The 17,458-nt window shown below is 37.7% G+C and overlaps 1 protein-coding gene across 3 annotated transcripts in view; it reads left to right on the top strand.

Annotated features, from left to right (window-relative positions):
• Nucleotides 1-12,010, top strand: part of Slc9c2 (solute carrier family 9 member C2 (putative)) — an 87,663-nt gene extending 75,653 nt beyond the window's left edge. For 2 of the 3 annotated variants that reach the window (XM_021265410.2, XM_087194329.1), the window contains 6 exons: nucleotides 1,877-2,044; nucleotides 3,246-3,377; nucleotides 5,611-5,796; nucleotides 7,592-7,673; nucleotides 9,454-9,509; nucleotides 11,431-12,010. In XM_021265410.2, coding sequence (XP_021121069.1) covers nucleotides 1,877-2,044; nucleotides 3,246-3,377; nucleotides 5,611-5,796; nucleotides 7,592-7,673; nucleotides 9,454-9,509; nucleotides 11,431-11,466 — 660 coding nt within the window. In that variant the 3' untranslated portion in view covers nucleotides 11,467-12,010. The remainder of the gene's footprint in view (nucleotides 1-1,876; nucleotides 2,045-3,245; nucleotides 3,378-5,610; nucleotides 5,797-7,591; nucleotides 7,674-9,453; nucleotides 9,510-11,430) is intronic. The other variant, XM_087194328.1, reaches the window with a different exon arrangement.
• The last annotated feature ends 5,448 nt before the right edge of the window (nucleotides 12,011-17,458 follow it).

Raw genomic sequence — 17,458 nt, 5'->3', positions numbered from 1 at the left:
GCACTATTCTGAGCAGTTTCATTCATTCGTTTATTTGACAAACATATACTTTATTACTACCATGGAGCAGATACTGTTTATTCTAGGCCCAGGGTTCACTAAATCAGCAAAAGTCTCTGCCATCTTGAAGCTTATTCCCTGGTGAAGGGATAAAGGAGATGGAATGAGGAACAAAATAATTAAATTGAATCTATTCTAGTTGAGCATCCAAAAAATGCTTGGAACTAGAGTGTTTTGGATTTTAGATTATTTTCAGATTTTGAAATAGATATTCTGGGGCTAAGACCCAAGTTTAAGATTAAATTTGTTTGCTTTTATGTACACCTTACACATATAGGCTGATGGTAATTTTATACTATATTTTTAGTGTGCCAGTATTTTGATTGAGACCAGTTTTAAGAGGTCAGGTGTGGATTGTTTCCTCGTGTAGTGTCATGTCGGCACTCATTTTGGAGCATTTTGGATTTCATAATTTTTTTAATGTATAACTTTATTATCATTCACTAAACACACACATATACAAAAATTAAAATTATTCAAAGAAAAGCAGTGGAAGGGAAAAAAACTATAATAATATTCAAATGTAATAGAACTCAACCAAAGCAAAACTGAAAAGCACTTAAACATTTTTCCATATAATTAAAAAAAAACCTCAAACATTAACAAGACATCAGAAGATGTGATTTGTTTTAAAAAGATTTTCAAAACTAATATTGAACAAATAGTGGTCTGGAGAAAAAATTCTAATTAACTAGTAGACTCCACATAGGCCCAATTTTTAAAAATTTAAATTTCAATACAGTCATGTGACACGTGATGGAAATATAATCTGAGAAATATGTTATTAGGCAATTTCATCTGTGTATCGCAAAATACCACACAGAGTGCCATCTTCTAAGTGCAAACTGAAAAGTTATACGTCAAGCATCTGTGATGGCCCCTTGATATTATCCAAATACGCAGCTAAACATGAGATACATGAGGCTACCACTGGCATAGCAGCACACTGTTTTACAGTAAACTTTTTAATATAAGTAGGATTATGCTCTAAAGGATGAAAAACACACCATGTTATGATGAGTACCTAAAACAGTAGCAGTTATTTATCACACTATGGAGTACTGGGTACTGTACATAGCTGTATGTGCTTCTACTGGAAACATACCCTTCTCTCCTTTGATCTCAGTGACTCTTCCTTCCCAAACCACTGATGAGCTCCAGCCTAGTCTCTATCTACATCTCTTCCTACAGTTTTAAACACATTTTAATTTAATCCACAATCTGGATTTCAGATTTGTATCTATCCAGACTTCTTAGGGTGGGCAGCACTCACACCCTTAATCCTAGTGTCCTTGAGCCTAGCATTGCACAGTGATTCAATCCCAGCATCACACACTGGATCCAGCCACCTCTGAAAAAGCCCCACTTATGACCACATGAGGCTTTGTGGGGACATCTAAACACAAGCCATAACACGGTGGTAGAAACATGAAGAGATTAGTTGTAATTTTTTTTTTTGGTACCGGGGAATTGAACTCCGGTCCTTGTCCTTTCGAGGCAGGCGGCAGAACCACTGAGTCAAATCCCCGGCCCCTCGTTGTAATTTTTAAAAGAGTATTAAGTCAATATGTTATGCCATTTAATCTGCATTCAAATCCCATTTTCATATGAAAAAAAATCTTTACCTTGAGGAGTCGGAATGTAAAAGGAACCATAGCTTTAGCGAAGGCTAGTTTTTTCTTCACACCTGACAGAATTCACAAAGAATCTTTACCTTTTCTTGGAATAATTGTAAGAAATAGTGGGAGTTCCTATCGCTTATTCACAGAATTTTGAATGTTTTATTTCCCTTTGCACATTTCCCCCTGCGTTGCAGTTGCATAGCTCGTCTCCTACCTTTGGCATAGACTGTATGAAGCGGCTTGATGTAATGCAGGAAACCCTGTTTACAGAGTACTGCACTAGTGGGGAGGTCCTCGGAGAGCTGAGCTGTCTGCTCAGGGAGGAAGTTAAGTATACCGCCATCTGCGAAACTACGCTACAGGTAAGGCAATTGTTCTTATCTGGCTTACTAGTTAATTCTTCCTCCAGTAATAAGGATGTCAGTATCTTTTCTCTTTTTTTAATTTTTTTGGTACAGAATCAAATTCAGGACCTTGTGCTTGTGAGACAGGTGCAGTGCCACTGAGCTAAACCCCTGCCCCAGTATTTTTTCTTTCTTTGGATTCTGGTAGTTTATTTAGTCACCCAACCAGGGAGGCAGTGTAGAGTAGCTGAGAAGGCAGCTTTCATATTTCATTTACAGGCCTATGCTGAGCTCTACCACTTCCGGCTGTAGGACCTCTGTGAATTACTTATCCCTCTTGTGTCTTAATTTTCTTGTTTATTAAGTAGAGAGAATACCCACTTTTTGATGTTTTAAAAATTAGAAAAGTATCTATGTAGGCCTGGGACATATAGATGCTCAATAATGGGCCACCATCCTGAAAGCAGTGTTTTAAAAGAATATTAGCTTGCTTTTAAATTTCCTTCCTTTCATTTTTCACTTGCCAAGTAAGAAGTTATCTGTTCAATAAATAAGTGGTCTGGTGTTTTAATAGATGTAGAGAATTCAAATAGACATGAACCGAAGTTCCTAGTACTTCGCTAAAGTTCTCAACATTTGTGGGGGATAGTGGTGTTAGATACAATTGAACAGGATTCAGGGGCTTAAGGGTATGTGGAGCAGAAGGGATTGTTGTCTTACCAATTTTATATCATTTCCTTTCTGGAAGCGGACTAAAGGAATGAATTTAGTCACAAGGCTGAATGGATTCATTAAGGGTCATTTAACTTGAATTATGAAAGTGGACTTTTTTAGTTAAGTAACCTGTTTGCATCCAGAAACAAATACTATAACTAAATAGCTACTACTGTGGATTCACCTACTGGGACAATAAAAGTTTGTAGAGCTTGGTTCCTGAGTTTGGGGCTCATAAACCCCAATTCTCAGCCTATGTATTGGTTAATATGAATGTTTCTGGCCTAGTAAGTTGTAGCTTAATTGGACCATAAATTTTATCATCTATACATAACAAACAACTTTTCCACAATACAATTGCTGTTAAATGGGAAAATATCATAGTCATGCTATAGCTGATCATCAGTTTTTCAGAAGGTTAAATATGCAGGCATCTTGTTTTATGATGATCTTATAATTTAGTTCCAAATGCAGCTGGCTGTGGCCTGGTATCTTTTCATTTCAGGCCTTCTTTATCTCAGTGGAGGATTTATATGAAGGCTTTGATATCTTCTGGCCTTCCCTGGAATATAAAATATGGCTCAATCTTGCTCTCCATATTGCTTATCAGTATTTTGAACCAAATATAGCTGATGAGGTAAGTTGCATGATTAAAGTGTGAATGAACTTTTAGTTACTGTATTCTTTATAAAATGTATTCCATATTTTCCAGATAAAGATAGCAAGGAAGGTTGTGTCTGGTTTTCTAAAATAAGACGCTAGAATTTTATCCACTCTTTTATTCTGATTTCCTACACGTCGTCACTCTTTGTCACAGTTGATTTTCCCAGGCTACCTACATCATCCCTAAAGGAATAAAAAGACAGATTTAAAAGATGTTCGGTAGGAAGATAACTCCAAGCCAAGCATACCAATAACCAGAACAAGTTAATGACTACTCAAGCTGGTGTTTCTTATGGTCTACTATACCTACCTTAACATAAATCTTCTACCTTTTCAAAGTCTTTGTTGAGATAACTAAGCCCCTTCCATGAATCTTCCTTCCCAAGAGTAGTGGTTCAAGTCTGTTCCTGGATTGGCACAATTTATAATTCTGTATTTGTATCTTATCTAATAATTATTCTCAACCAAACTATGAGTTGGAATCTGGGGGAGTGACAGACATGAAGTTCAACAATACTCACTGAGCTGAGCGACTGGATATAAATGTTGTGTTAAAAAGTTAGCATGTAGGCTGGGGATGCAGCTCAGTGGTGCCGTGCCTGCCTTGCAAGTGCAAGGTCCTGAGTTCAATCCCTGGTACAGAGAAGAAAAAAACAAAGTTAGCACGTCATACAGGTCCATCGGCTTTATTTTTTCTGTGACAATAGTAACTTCCAGAAAAATTTTAGTGGAAGGGTAAGGAGATTGAGACTGTTTTCTTTCCCTTTTTCCTTGGAGAGGAAAATTAGGACCAGTGGAGAAGATTTAACTCAGTGATAAGGTGAATGCCATATATATATATACATATATATATATATATATATACATATATATATATATACTTAAAAATTCACAAACAACATAAAGTCATCATATAAATGAGAAAATACAGATATAAAACATTAAAAATTAATAATGACCTTATGCCCCCAATCTTATTCCCCAGACTTTCTACTGAGTGCTTGGGTTTATTTCCTTTTAGTCTTTTTATGAAGAAACTGGCCAGTTAAGAGTTTAGAACACTCTGGCACTGATGAAATTATACTCTTTTGACCCCAAGTTACAAACCTCAGATTATATATGTAGTTTCAAAGGTAAACAGCTTATTTTTAATATTTTCCTGACTGGAAAATTCTAGATAGAAAGTTTGCTAATTTTCTTATGTTCTTAGTGGCCCAGCTGTGCTGGTGCTCTCAGCATGTGGGAGTTTGATTTGCTGGTCAGTGACTGACACCCAAGGGGTGGAGATGTTCAGATGAGGCTGACGGCCCCTGTCTGGGCACTGCCCAGCTCATTCCTACTGTAGCACTGACTGCTAACTAAGCTCTAGTGTTAATTTGCTAGTGCAGCTGTATTGAAGTACCACATACTGGTCTAGAAATAGGAAATAAAGATTAGAGAGCTGCAGATTAGGGAGAATCTGGTCCAGGGCTCCTTCCTTGGTTTGTAGAAGGCTGCCTTCAAGTCTTCTCCCTAAATGCAAATCTGTCTCCAGACTTTATCTGTTAATGATAACATTAGTTATTTTGAATTAGGGACCCCCCCCTCGCCCCATTGCTGTATGGCTTCATCTTAACTAATCGCATCTGTATTGACCATATTTCCAGATAAGGTAACATTCTGAGGCACCAAGGGTCAGGATTTCAACATAAGAACTTTGGTGGTAGGGAAGTCTCAATCCATAACAGCTCCCTTCCAGCTCTAAAGTCTGTGATTCAAATAAACAATAAATAGATCAATAAATAAAATCTGTGATTCTGAGCCTCAAAATAACATTTAGACTCTGTCTTGCTTTAATTTTGGCTTTTTGTTATTGTTTGCTTAACTGTGAAATGGCTTGTTTGTTTACTGCTAGGGAAAACCTATGAATCTTTAAGCCTGGTGTGGTGTAGATAAGAACTCAACAAGGCAGAGCTGACCACCCTGCTGCAGCTGGTGGGACAGTCACAAATCAGTGCTTGGCAACCTCATCTACTATCATAAAACCGTTGAATTTGGAAACTTGTCAGAGGCCATTCCAACCTCTAAATAAGTTATGTCTGTTGGAACCAGGGTCAATATGCCTTCTGACACTATGAAAGAATTAGGATAGATCACTCATTTATTTTCTTCTCTATACCATGCATCAATTTGTATGATCTGCAGAAAGATATGTAATTTTGTTGTAGGACTTAGATTTTCAGAAGTGTGTGATGAGCAAACATGCCTATGTGGAGAATTTACTAATCTATAATGAAATGACTCTTAACAACGTGACCATGAAACTTGTTATTATCGTGTATGGCAATGTGATAAATAGTGAGACGGAGGAGCCCTATCTTGCACCTTGCATTATACCTAAAACCTGTGAGCAGGTAAGAAGCATCATTTCTACAGGGTCATTTTCTTTTTGTGGTGTTCCATAAGTGACTTTAAAAGTCAAATAACAACAATTAATTGTGTATTACAAAATAGCTAACAGAGAGAATTTTGAATGTTCCTAATATGGAGAAACGATCAATGTTTGAGTTGATGGATATGCCACTTACCCTGGTCTGATCATTTACACACATTGTATGCATGTATTGAAATGTCCCACTGTACCTCATGAAAATCTACAATTATTACATGTCAATTAAAAATTAAAAGATATATAAAATTATAAAGACCTTAAGAGAAAATAAATCCAATAAATAAAAAGGCAAACAAATAAAAAGAACTTCATTCAACCACCTCAAAAAAAAAATTGAACCTGGAAGATCTTGCAGTTCTTACCTGCCCTTAACAAAACAGTAGAAACATACCAGGGTTCTGTGTTGGTACAGGTGCCCCTCACAAGGGTGTGTGAAGAAGGCAAGGAATCTGTTCAAGTGTGAATCTTCAAAGGCTGAATCTTCACAGAGGAAGGAGGGGGTACAGTGCATTTTTTCCAAATTGACACCAAAACAATGATGCCATATGCTACTGTAGCTCTGGAAGTTTCTGCAGTGGTTGATGAGACGTTTGTTGAGTAGTGGCTGTATTACTTTGTGGTCACACTAGGGGTGATAGGTGCATCTTGATAGTGGTATGCACTGGGCCCTGGGCCTCCTCATCCCGCACCTCTGTAAGTGAGGATGGAGGAAAATGTATACACCCTGGGCAGGGATGGTGAACCTTGTAGAGCTTTCAGTGATATAAACAGTCTGCTGCAGCATGCATGCCATAGGTTCACCACCGCTGCCCTAGGGCATAAAGGGTGTGGGGAAAGTAGAAGAAACAAGGTCCCTAATGGGCCAAGCCACCTGCTTTTGGGCCTGTGGCACAATGTCAGGGTTAGAGTTAGGGGCTGATGACGGGGAGGACTAAGAGGCTCTGAGAGAGTCGATGGCTTTTACTAAGTTTCTTCTCAGGAGAAGCTGTTTTTTTCTATTTAAATCATGTAAATGAAACTTTGTGTCCTAGGAAAGTTGGTAAGTGATTTTTTTCCCCTTTCATAACATTCTTACTTTGCACCTTTCAATAATTTAGAGGCTTTGAAACAATGGGTGGGGATGAGAGGTGAGGTGACCAAAGGAGCAATATTTACTATCTAATTTGTTAAAGAGACCAGGTGCGGGGTCAGGCAAACTTGGGATTAAATCTTGACCTCTGTGCTTACCAGGTGCATGGATATGTATGGGACACTGCTCCCCCATTCTGATGTTCAGTTTTCTCCTTAGCAAGCTGGGGATAATGGCAGAAGTCATTTTTGTAGGTTAGTTGTGAGGATTAAATGATATTCAGAAATGATATCTGTAATTATTGCTTGCTTATTACGTGGATTCTGGGACACAGAGTTTGTGGCTTGTGGAGCAAAAGCTGTAAGAAAGGAAGACAGTTCCTGCTACCCTGGGAAGACTGGGCTTTAAATCCTTGATCTTCATGCAGGAATAAAAGTAACTCATTGTTTTCTGGGGATTCTCCTCTTTACAAGCTGGAAATTTCCAGTGTAGTTCAGGTAAGGTGTAGAAATTCAATTCTGTTGTCTACAAATACTCATAATTTGCTTCTCCAAGAAAAAGACAGGGTTTATGTTGGAGACCAAGTTCTAGGTTTTGGCTTCTTTATATTCTTTGGAAAGATCGGGAAGCAGCCAGCTTAGGGATCAAATAATGCTCCTTTTAACTAATTTAGGGTTTTTTCCTTTAGATTCAGGGAACTGCAGATGTAAGCAAGCTGCTGATAATTCAATCATCTGAGGCCAGCACAGCTGATCATAGGAGTTCCTTAGGTAAGGGTAGCCTTTTAGAGGTAGGAAAGCCATTGAGAAGGGGCTTCAGTACATGTAAAATTCACTTAATTCCCAGAAAGTGATTTGAGAGGGCACTGTGAGGGTTAATCATTAGACCCCATTTCAGGCCCAAGCTGGTTGCCAGATTGCTTCTGAGAGGTCATCAGAGACTTCCAGATACTCAAATTCACATGGCTTCTTCCTCTTTTATGGGCCTCCTCCATATGCTTTCTAGAGGAAAGCAGCTTTTCTACTGTACTCTCTTCCTGTCCTGGAGACACATAGCACTGTGGGCCAGTGCAGGACCGGGAGAGGACAGGCAGTCCCATAGTGGGCCCGGGATGGGGAACTGGTTTGCTTCCAGAAGGGAATATGGAGTCTGACACACATTCATTGAGTATTCCAAACTAAGTCACGACCACCAGTCAAATGACTTGCTTTAGGTAACTGCAGCCACTCATTGTTTATTAGCATCCACCTTCAAGTATCGTGTTGCAAAGCATTTCATTCAATGCTCAGTGTCTGTACACTTCCAGCTGCCCTAGCTTGAATACACAGAATTGGCATTGATTTGTAATTTGAATCTGCATCATCTCAGTGTTTATAATTCACAAGACCTGGTAGTTAAGATATTATGCAATTCTTAATGAATTGTTAATTTGGGAGGAGGATTTGCCTGATTTCTAATTATATGCATAAAAGTGAGATTTTGTTAAAATTTTATATCTCACCATCTCATTTCCATAATTCTTAAATGATGCAACTCCACTGTGTGGTGCACACCATGCCAAGTGCTGGTTGGTGAGAAAGCCTAACAAGGCTTCCAGCCTTGTGAAGAGAACAAACAGGCATTAAATAGTTTTGCTTTTTCCTTAGCAACAATTTGAACATCAGAGATTCTTATGGCTCAGATTCCATCCACTCTTCTGGAGCCCTATGCAGCACCACAATTTAGGGATGTCCCCCTGCTTTGGGGACTGTCCAAGCTGGCATCACTGAAATGACCATTACCTCAGCCCATGTAGTCTCTCAAGTTCTGCTGAATTACTGTTTTCAAACCACTTTGGATTTCAGGTGTCTGGTCAGTCTGGAGGTTTAGGGCCTTGGGGCACTCTCAGGGTGATTGAATCAGAGGTGGTGCCAGGAAGCAGGGTAGAGGTCCCTGCTGTTCTTGGCACTAGGGCCTCCCACTTTCATCAGGCCCTTTGGAATTATTTTTAGATCGAGGGAAATACATCACTGTATTCCTGTAGGTTTAGACGGGAGTCACAAATGGTAAGCCCACGGACTGGATCTAGCCAGTAGATGGGTTTGCCACCCACACATATTTTCTTTAAGAATTGGTTGCCATATAGAAACAGATAGAAGTTTTGCATTTTAAAAATGCAGAGTTTGAAGTTTTCATGAGAATTGAGAAGGTCTGCCAACACACAGCCCTCATTCCCATATAAAACAAAAGTTAGCTGAGAATGAGCTGGTTTCTGTAGGGGGCAGATGCTCTCCTGTGTGCCACTGTCCACACTGCCCTCTCTCACCTTGACACAGCATATTCCATTGTATATTCCTAGTCTCATTTGATGTTTTTGGCTCTTGTATTGGGCTTTTGGGAGCCTACTAAGAACCTCTAAAGGAAGAAAGTAGAGAATTCATTGGAAAAGAGGAAGGGAAAGGGGAAACTTATAAAGCAAAATTGATATTTCAAAATATTCTCCTGCTCCCTTTACCCTTAAATTCCTAATTTGATTTTTTTTGCTCAATGCATGTGTTTGATTTACCTCAGTAAACCCTGGTTTGCGCACAGTCAAGAAAGAATATCAGTCGAAGAAAACAGATAAGGTAAACAAAGTTGGCAATTGGAATAGATTTTTCTTATTGTGAATATTAAAGTGGAGAGCTAAAATAAATTGTGAAGTCAAGGAGTAAAATGCAGGTGGTAGAAACACTCCTCACTGCAACTTGTTTTTTGGACAAATTGAGATAAAGGTCATCTGGATTATTTAGAAATTAAAACTACAGAATATTTCTGAACATTTTGAGTATTTAGAATATTTTTATAATTTTGCCTCACTCCCTGTACTGGGGATTGAACTCAGGACCTTGTCCTTACGAGGCAGGTGCGTCACCACTGAGCTAAATCCCAGGCCCAATTTCTCCCTTTTTCATTCTCTTCCCTTTGTATTTAATTTACAAAGTAAGAATCTTTGGGATTAGGAATAAGGAGGGCTATATAGCATGTATAGATTTAGACATCAGTGTCTAAATGTCTATGCTTCTCCCTTTCAATGTATGGGTGCTATGCTGGGAGTGTGTAGAGCCACACACTGACCATGGGCATCTTCTTAGAGTATTAGTTTTACTTGAAGATATTTTGACTCTTAGGTTATTTAAACACTTTATATTAAAGAACATTATGGAGTAGGATAGCAAATTTGCATCAGTTATTAAGATAAAACAAGGGACTTCAAAACCTTTTTTACAAATGGAAAGCCATATAGATTTTTACCCAAACATCTTCTATTTTCTGTAGCTATCACAGTTAATTTAGAGAAATTTGAGTAGTGTTGAGAGCCATGTCTAGAACTGGGGAGAGAGATCGCTTCTCGGCCTTTTGGCTAAGATCAAGTGTAGAACTGGCAAAAAAAAGGGACTTATCACACTGGGTAGAGTAGGGGCAAGTCTGGTAGGGTGGTGGAGGCTGCCTACCCTGCTCATGCCTCTAGGGATCTGCTAGATCCCTGAACAGGGCTCACTTGGGCCTGTGTGCACTCCTGGGTGGAGTGGAGGAGCAGGACAGGGCAACATAGTGCTAGGCAAATGCAGAAGTGGGTCGTGTGGCAGTGATGGCACTAAGGATGAGCTTCAGGGACCTTCGACATCATCTCTCCCCCAATTTCTAACAGTTACATGCCAAGTCACCCCAAATAAACATGCCTCTAAAAGAAATGATTTTCTCCAAAAGTGCAGCTTTAAGAGAGAAGTCCTTTTTTTAAATCCCGTTTGAGACCAGAGAGCAACCCTAAGACTTTCTAAAAGAATTTTTAGTTTGCCATTGTCATTTATGATCATCAAGGTAGTTTGCAGTGTTTTGTTAGGGGAAGGACAGTGGCACTGGTCAAGGTCATGGGTAATAGTTCCTTTAAATAAAGCAACTTAGTCCTTTTTAGGTAGCTTTTCCAATGCCATTTTCTCTTTTCTTTTAAAGGGAGTATATTTCCCAAGTAAGAAAACTAACTGAGAGTCAAATAATTGAGCTTCTCATTTTTTACTAACTTTCCCAGGCTCTGTTGTTGCCATCATCATCATCATGATCACTATTATTTGCTGTACTGGGGATAAAATCCAGGGCCCCACTCATCCTAGGCAAGTGCTTTCACACTGAGTTACATTCCAGTTTCAGAGGCCCCATTATTTAAAAAAAATTCTCTTTTGTCCAGTGTATGAAAAAAAATTGTAGTTATTCTGTAATCAACCACAAAGTTAACTGGAATTTAACTTTGATAGCACTTCTCTTTTCCTTAAGCACTCCTTTGATAGACTAATTGAATTGATACAGTATCTCTTTACAAGGTGGAGATACACATGTAATTTATTATAGGGCATCACTTAAAGCCTTTAATATATAAGGTCTCTTAAGGGGGAGTGTTTCAGATTATAAAATAGGAACTGTTCAATATATTTTCTGGTTCTTTTTAACAGGTAAGAAGTTTTTCCTAAACTGCTCATATTCTAATATTTGTCTTTTGACTTTCTTTTATAGTACAAAACCGGACATCATTTCAGAAAACCACGTTAATGATACAAATATGATGTGTGGAGTCAGATTAAAGACTAAGCTAACATCCTGGCTTGAATGCTGAAGGATTACCTGGCAAGGAATTTACTTGAAACTGGTGAAATAGTTTATTGCTGCATTTATTTTATAAGTAATTGATGTACTGGTTTAAAAACTCTGATTTTAAATATGTGCAGTGTAGTTGAGATGTTCAAAATTTTAAGGTTAAGAGGCTGTAAAACTTACAGGCTACCAAATGAAACCCTGCTTCTACCCAAGAGCTAGTTACAATAAATTATTAACTGTATTACATTATTAATGTACTACTATAGCAGAAGATCTGTAATTTTTGTGAAATTGCTATACTTAGTGCCACCCTGATATTTTCCAGAGTACAGTTTTTCTTCCCTCCAAAGTTCAGTAAGTGTTGAAAAGTGGAACTATGTTCTACAATCTTGGTTACTAAAAGCAAAGTTTAGGAGGAATTAACATTCTTGCATTACATAGTATTATTTAATGTCACTTTTCAATTTATTTTTAAAAGTCAAATAAAATTGAACATTATGGATGATATTAATTTTTTAGCATATGTTATTTATTTTTCATCCTTATAAGACTTTAAAAAAATACACTATACTTTAGGGAAAATCACTATAGTGGGTAAGAATAAAAGGAAATACAAGAAGAACAATCAAGCTCTCAAAGCATTTAGAAACCTTCTCATGGGCCAGGGCTTTAGCTCAGTGGTTCCGCCACCTGCCTCACAAGCGCAAGGACCTGAGTTCGATCTCCAGTACAAAAAAAAAAAAAAAAAAAGAAACCTTCTCAGTCATGCAAAGGAAAGGAAACTAACCAGTATACTCTTAACTAAACAATGGGTTACAGAAGGAATCAAGGAAGAAATAAGACACTTTCTAGAACTAAATGATAATGCCAGTACAACAGGCAAGAATATATGGGACACAATGAAAGCAATTCTAAGAGGGAAGTTTATAGCTGTGAATGCACACATCGAAAAAATAGAGTGAGGCCAAATAAAAAGCCTAACAATGCACCTCAAGGTTCTAGAAAAACAAGAACAGTCCAGACCCAAAGCAAGTACAAGGAAGGAAATTATAAATATCAGGGCAGAAATCAATGAAATTGATACCAACAAAACCAAACCAAACAACTCAAAGAATTAATGATCAAAGAGTTGGTTCTTTAAAAGAATAAACAACATAGACAAATGCTTAGCCAATCTAACAACAAAAAAAAGGAGAGACAAAAAACCCAAATCATTGCAATTAGAAATGAAAAAGGTGAAATCACAATGGATATTGAGGAAATGAAAAACATTACTAACAACTCTTTGCAAACCTGTATGCCAATAAATTGGAGAATTTGGAAGAAATGGATCCTACATACATATGAATTACCAAGAATGAACCAAGAAGTTTTAAAAACCCAGAATAGGGCCAGGGATGTAGCTCAGCGGCACAGCACCTGCCAGGCAAGTGCCTGCCTAGCAAGTGCGAGGCCCTGAGTGCAATTCACAGCAGGTAATGAAATTGAAGTGGTAATAAATAACCTACCAACTAAGAAAAGCCCTGGTTCAGATGGGTTCACTGCTGAATTCTACAAAAACTTGAGGGAAGTTCTAACACTAATACTTCTCAGGCTTTTTAATGAAATCGAAAGGGAATGAGTACTCCCAAAGTCATTCCTGGAAGCTACCATTACCCTGATTCCAAAACAGAGTATCTAACCAAAAAAGAGAACTATAGATCAGTCTCTTTAATGAATACAGATGCAAAAATCCTCACCAAGATACTGAGAAACAGAATGCAATGAGTCATCAAAAAGATCATGCATGATGATCAAGTAGGCTTCATCCAGGAATGCAAAAATGGTTTAACATATACAAATCAATACATGTAATATATCTCATAAATAGAAGCAAGGATAAAAATCACAAGATCATCTCAGCAGATGAAGAAAAAAACCTTTGACGAAAACCAAGCATCCTTTCATGATAAAAACAGTGAAGAACATAGGTATAGAAGGGGCTTACTTCAATCTAATAAAAACCGTTTATGACAAACCTACTTCCAACATCATATTAAATGAGGAAAAAACTGTACATTCTTCCTCTGTAATCAGTAACAAGACAAAGATGTCCTCTGTCATCACTCCTGTTCAACAAAGTACTCAAAACATTAGCAAGAGCAATTAGGCAAGAAAAAGAAATAAAAAGGCTATGTATAGGAAAGGAAAAAGTCAAATCATTGTTATTTGCAGGTGACATGATCCTCTACATAGGAGGTCCTCCAAAAGACCCTTAGAATTAATAACCAAATCCAGTAATGTAGTATGATAGAAAATCAACACACAAAAATCAATAGCATTCCTGTACACTAATAAAATGAACTCATTGATAAAGAAATTAGGGAAAAATACCATTCACAGTAGCACCAAGAAAAATTAAATGCTTAGGAATTAACTAAGGAAGGGAAAACCTCTATAATGAAAACTATGGTACTCTGAAAAAGGAAATTGAAGAAAACATCCAAAAATGGGAATGATATTCCTTCCCTATTCCTGTATAGACAGAACCAATATAGTCAAAATGGTCATACTGTATTTCCAAAATTGATATACAAATATAATGCAATACCAATCAAAATTCCAACAGCATTCTTCATAGAACTGGAGAAAGCAATCCTAAAATTCACATGGAACAAGTACCACAAAAGCAATCTTGGGGAAGAAGAGCAAAACAGGAGGGATCACAAGCCTGGACTTGAAGTTATATCGCAAAGCTACTGTGATAAAAACAGCATGGTGTAGGCAAAGACTTCATGAACAAAACCCAGACCACATGGGAAACACTACAAAGAATCAACAAGTGGGACCTCATCTTATTAAAGAGCTTTTGTACAGCAAGAGAAACCACCAACAGAGTGAAGAGACAACCTACAGCATGGGAAAATTTTTTTACTATTCATCAGATAAAGGATTATTATCTAGAATATATAAAAAACTCAAGAAAGTCAGAGCCCCAAATTTAAAGACCCAATCCAAAAATGGCATGTGAAATGAAAAGACACTTCTCAGATGAAGAATTAGAAACAGCAAATAAATACATGAAAAAATGTTCAACATCATTGGTCATTCGTGAAATGCAAATGAAAACAATGCTGAGATTCCATCTCATTCCAGAAAGAATGGCTGCTATCAAGGAATCAACCAATAACAAATGCTGGAGGGGCTGTAGGGAAAAATGAACCCTGCTCCACTGCTGGTAGGAATGTAGACTGGTACAACCACTGTGGAAATCAGTGTGGAGATTTCTCAAAAAACTAAAACTAGAGGTTCCATGACCCAGTTATACCTCTTTTTGGTATCTTCCTGAAAGAATTAAAAATGTCACACCACAGTGATAAATGTGCACCCATGTTTATAGCAGCACAGTTTGTAATAGCTAAATTTTGGAAACAGCCCAATTGCCCATCAACTGAAAAATGGATAAAGAAAAATTTTTTTTATACAATGGAGTACTACTCTGCCATAAAGAAGGATGAGTTTGAGACATTTATAGCTAAATGAATGGACCTTGAAATCATACTCCTAGTGTGAAATAAATCGAACACACACGTTTAAATATCATATTGTTTCTCTGGTGTGAGAAACCAGAAGTGGAAATAAGTACTGAAATGTATAATGGATGTTGGGAAATGGGAACAAAGTGTTCAAATGGGAAGGGGAACAAGGGAGGAGGAGGAAGAAAGGAAGGGACAAGAAAAAAGTGAAAATAGAAGGTATTTATTGGTCATCTGTACTTCTGTGAAGGATTTACTTATTTTCTTGCCCATTTTTTTTTATTGGGGCTTTCATTTTGGGGGTTTAATTTGTTTGAGTTCTTTATGTATTCTAGATATGAGTTCTCTGTCTGAGGAATAACTGGCATTTTTTTTCCCATTCTTTAGGTTGTCTTTTCATTTTGTTGGTTGTTCCCTCTGCTGTGAAAAAGTTTTTTAATTTAATAGGATCCCATTTTTTGATTCTCAGAATTATTTCCTGGGCTACTGGGGTTCTGTTCATAAAGTCCTTTCCTATGTTTATGCTTCAAGAGTTTTACTTATCTTGTCTTCTAGCAGGTTGTTTCTGGTTTAAAATTTACTTCTTTGATCCATTTTGATTTTAGTTTAGTACATAATAAAAGATATGGATCTATAGTCAATCTTCTGCTTATGGATAGCCAGTTTTTCCAACACCATGTATTAAAGAGGCTATCTTTCCTCTAGTGTATGTTTTTGGCCTCTCTGTTGACGATCAAATAGTTGAATGCACTTGGAGTTGTTTCTGCATCCTCTATTCTGTTCCACTGATCCTCATATCTGTTTTTGTGCCAGTACCATGCTGGTTTTTAAAAATAAATTTTGTTTTATCCCATTCCTCCCCTCCAGCCCTCTCCCCTCCCTATGTACAAAGCTTTGTTTCCATTCTTTCCTTCTATTTTCACTTTTTTTTTTTAGCTCAACATCCCTGGACATTAAAGAAACACTGAGATCCCACCTTACCCCAGAAAGAATGGCCTGATATCATTAAGAGATCAAATAATAACCAATGCTGGTGAGGCTGCAGGGGAAAAAGGAATTCTTCTACAGTGTTGCTGGGAAAGTAAACTAGTACAATCACATGGAAATTAGTATGGAGATTCCTCAAAAAACTAAAACTAGTAATTCCATTTGACCCAGCTATTCCTCCTCTATGCATCTTCCTGAAAGAATTAATGACATCATATTACAGAGACACATACACACTCGTGTTTATAGCAGCACACTTCATAATAGCTAAATCTTGAAAGTGGCCCATACATCCATTAGCAGATGAATGGATAATGAAAATGTGGTATTTACACACTATGGAGTACTTCTCTGCCATAAATAAAGATAAACTTGAGTCATTTGGAGGAAAATAGATGTACCTTGAGACCATAATACTTTGTTTTCTTTCTTTTTTTTCCCCTTAAATTCTTTTATTCGTTCATTTTAGGTATGCAATACATTTACATTTCTCATTGGGAACTTGCACCTTTATATGATGTATCTTGGTTTTTATTTTTTTCCCCATTCCCCACCCTTCATCCCCTCCACCCTTCCCTATTTACAAAGACTTTGTTTCCATTTTTTCCATTTCCCTACCCCTCCCACTACCCCTATGCCTTTAGACCTTTTCTTTCTATTTTGCATTATCAATTATTCATTTTCATCATTGGTACAATTTAGGTATACAATGTAATGAGATTCATCATTGGAAATCTGCACCTTTACATAATCTCTCTTGGTTCTTATCTTTCCCCCTTCCCCCGCCCTCCCTTCAACCCCTCCATCCCACCCCTCCATCCCTCCCTATTTACAAAGAGTTTGATTCCATTTTCTCATATTAATTCCATTCCCTTCTTTCCTTTCCCCTACCCCTCCCATTTCCCCTTCCCCTTTGCCCCTTTTCTTTCTATTTCACCTTATCTATTATACCTTTTAGTCCTTATTTACACTTTCAGTTTCTCACACTAGAGAAACTATTAGGTATTTACACGTGCGTCCTATTTATTTCACTTAAGAGTATTGCCTCAATGTGCATCCATTTAGCTTTAAATGTCTCTAATTTCTCATTTTTTATAGCTGAGTAGTACTCCATTTTATATAAAAAAATACACATTTTCTTTATCCAGTCTCCAGTTGATGGGCATTTGGGCTGCTTCCAAGTTTCAGCTATTACAAATTGTGCTGCTATGAACATGGGTGCACATATATCACTGTGGTATGATTCTTTTAATTCTTTGGGGAAGATAGCCAGCAGGGGAATAGCTGGGTCAAATGGGACTTCCAGGCCTAGTTCTTTGAGGTACCTCCATACTGATTTCCACAGTGCTTGCACCAGTCTACACTCCCACCAGCAGTGGAGCAGGGTTGCTCTTTCCCCACAGCCTGGCCAGCATTTGTTATTGGTGGATTTCATGATAGCAGCC

Source organism: Heterocephalus glaber, unplaced genomic scaffold, assembly GCF_053883595.1.
Source record: "Heterocephalus glaber isolate CG9 unplaced genomic scaffold, H.glaber_assembly_v1.0 deba00001600, whole genome shotgun sequence".
Classification (NCBI taxonomy): Eukaryota; Metazoa; Chordata; class Mammalia; order Rodentia; family Bathyergidae; genus Heterocephalus; species Heterocephalus glaber.
This window is presented reverse-complemented; position numbering and strand designations above follow the sequence as displayed.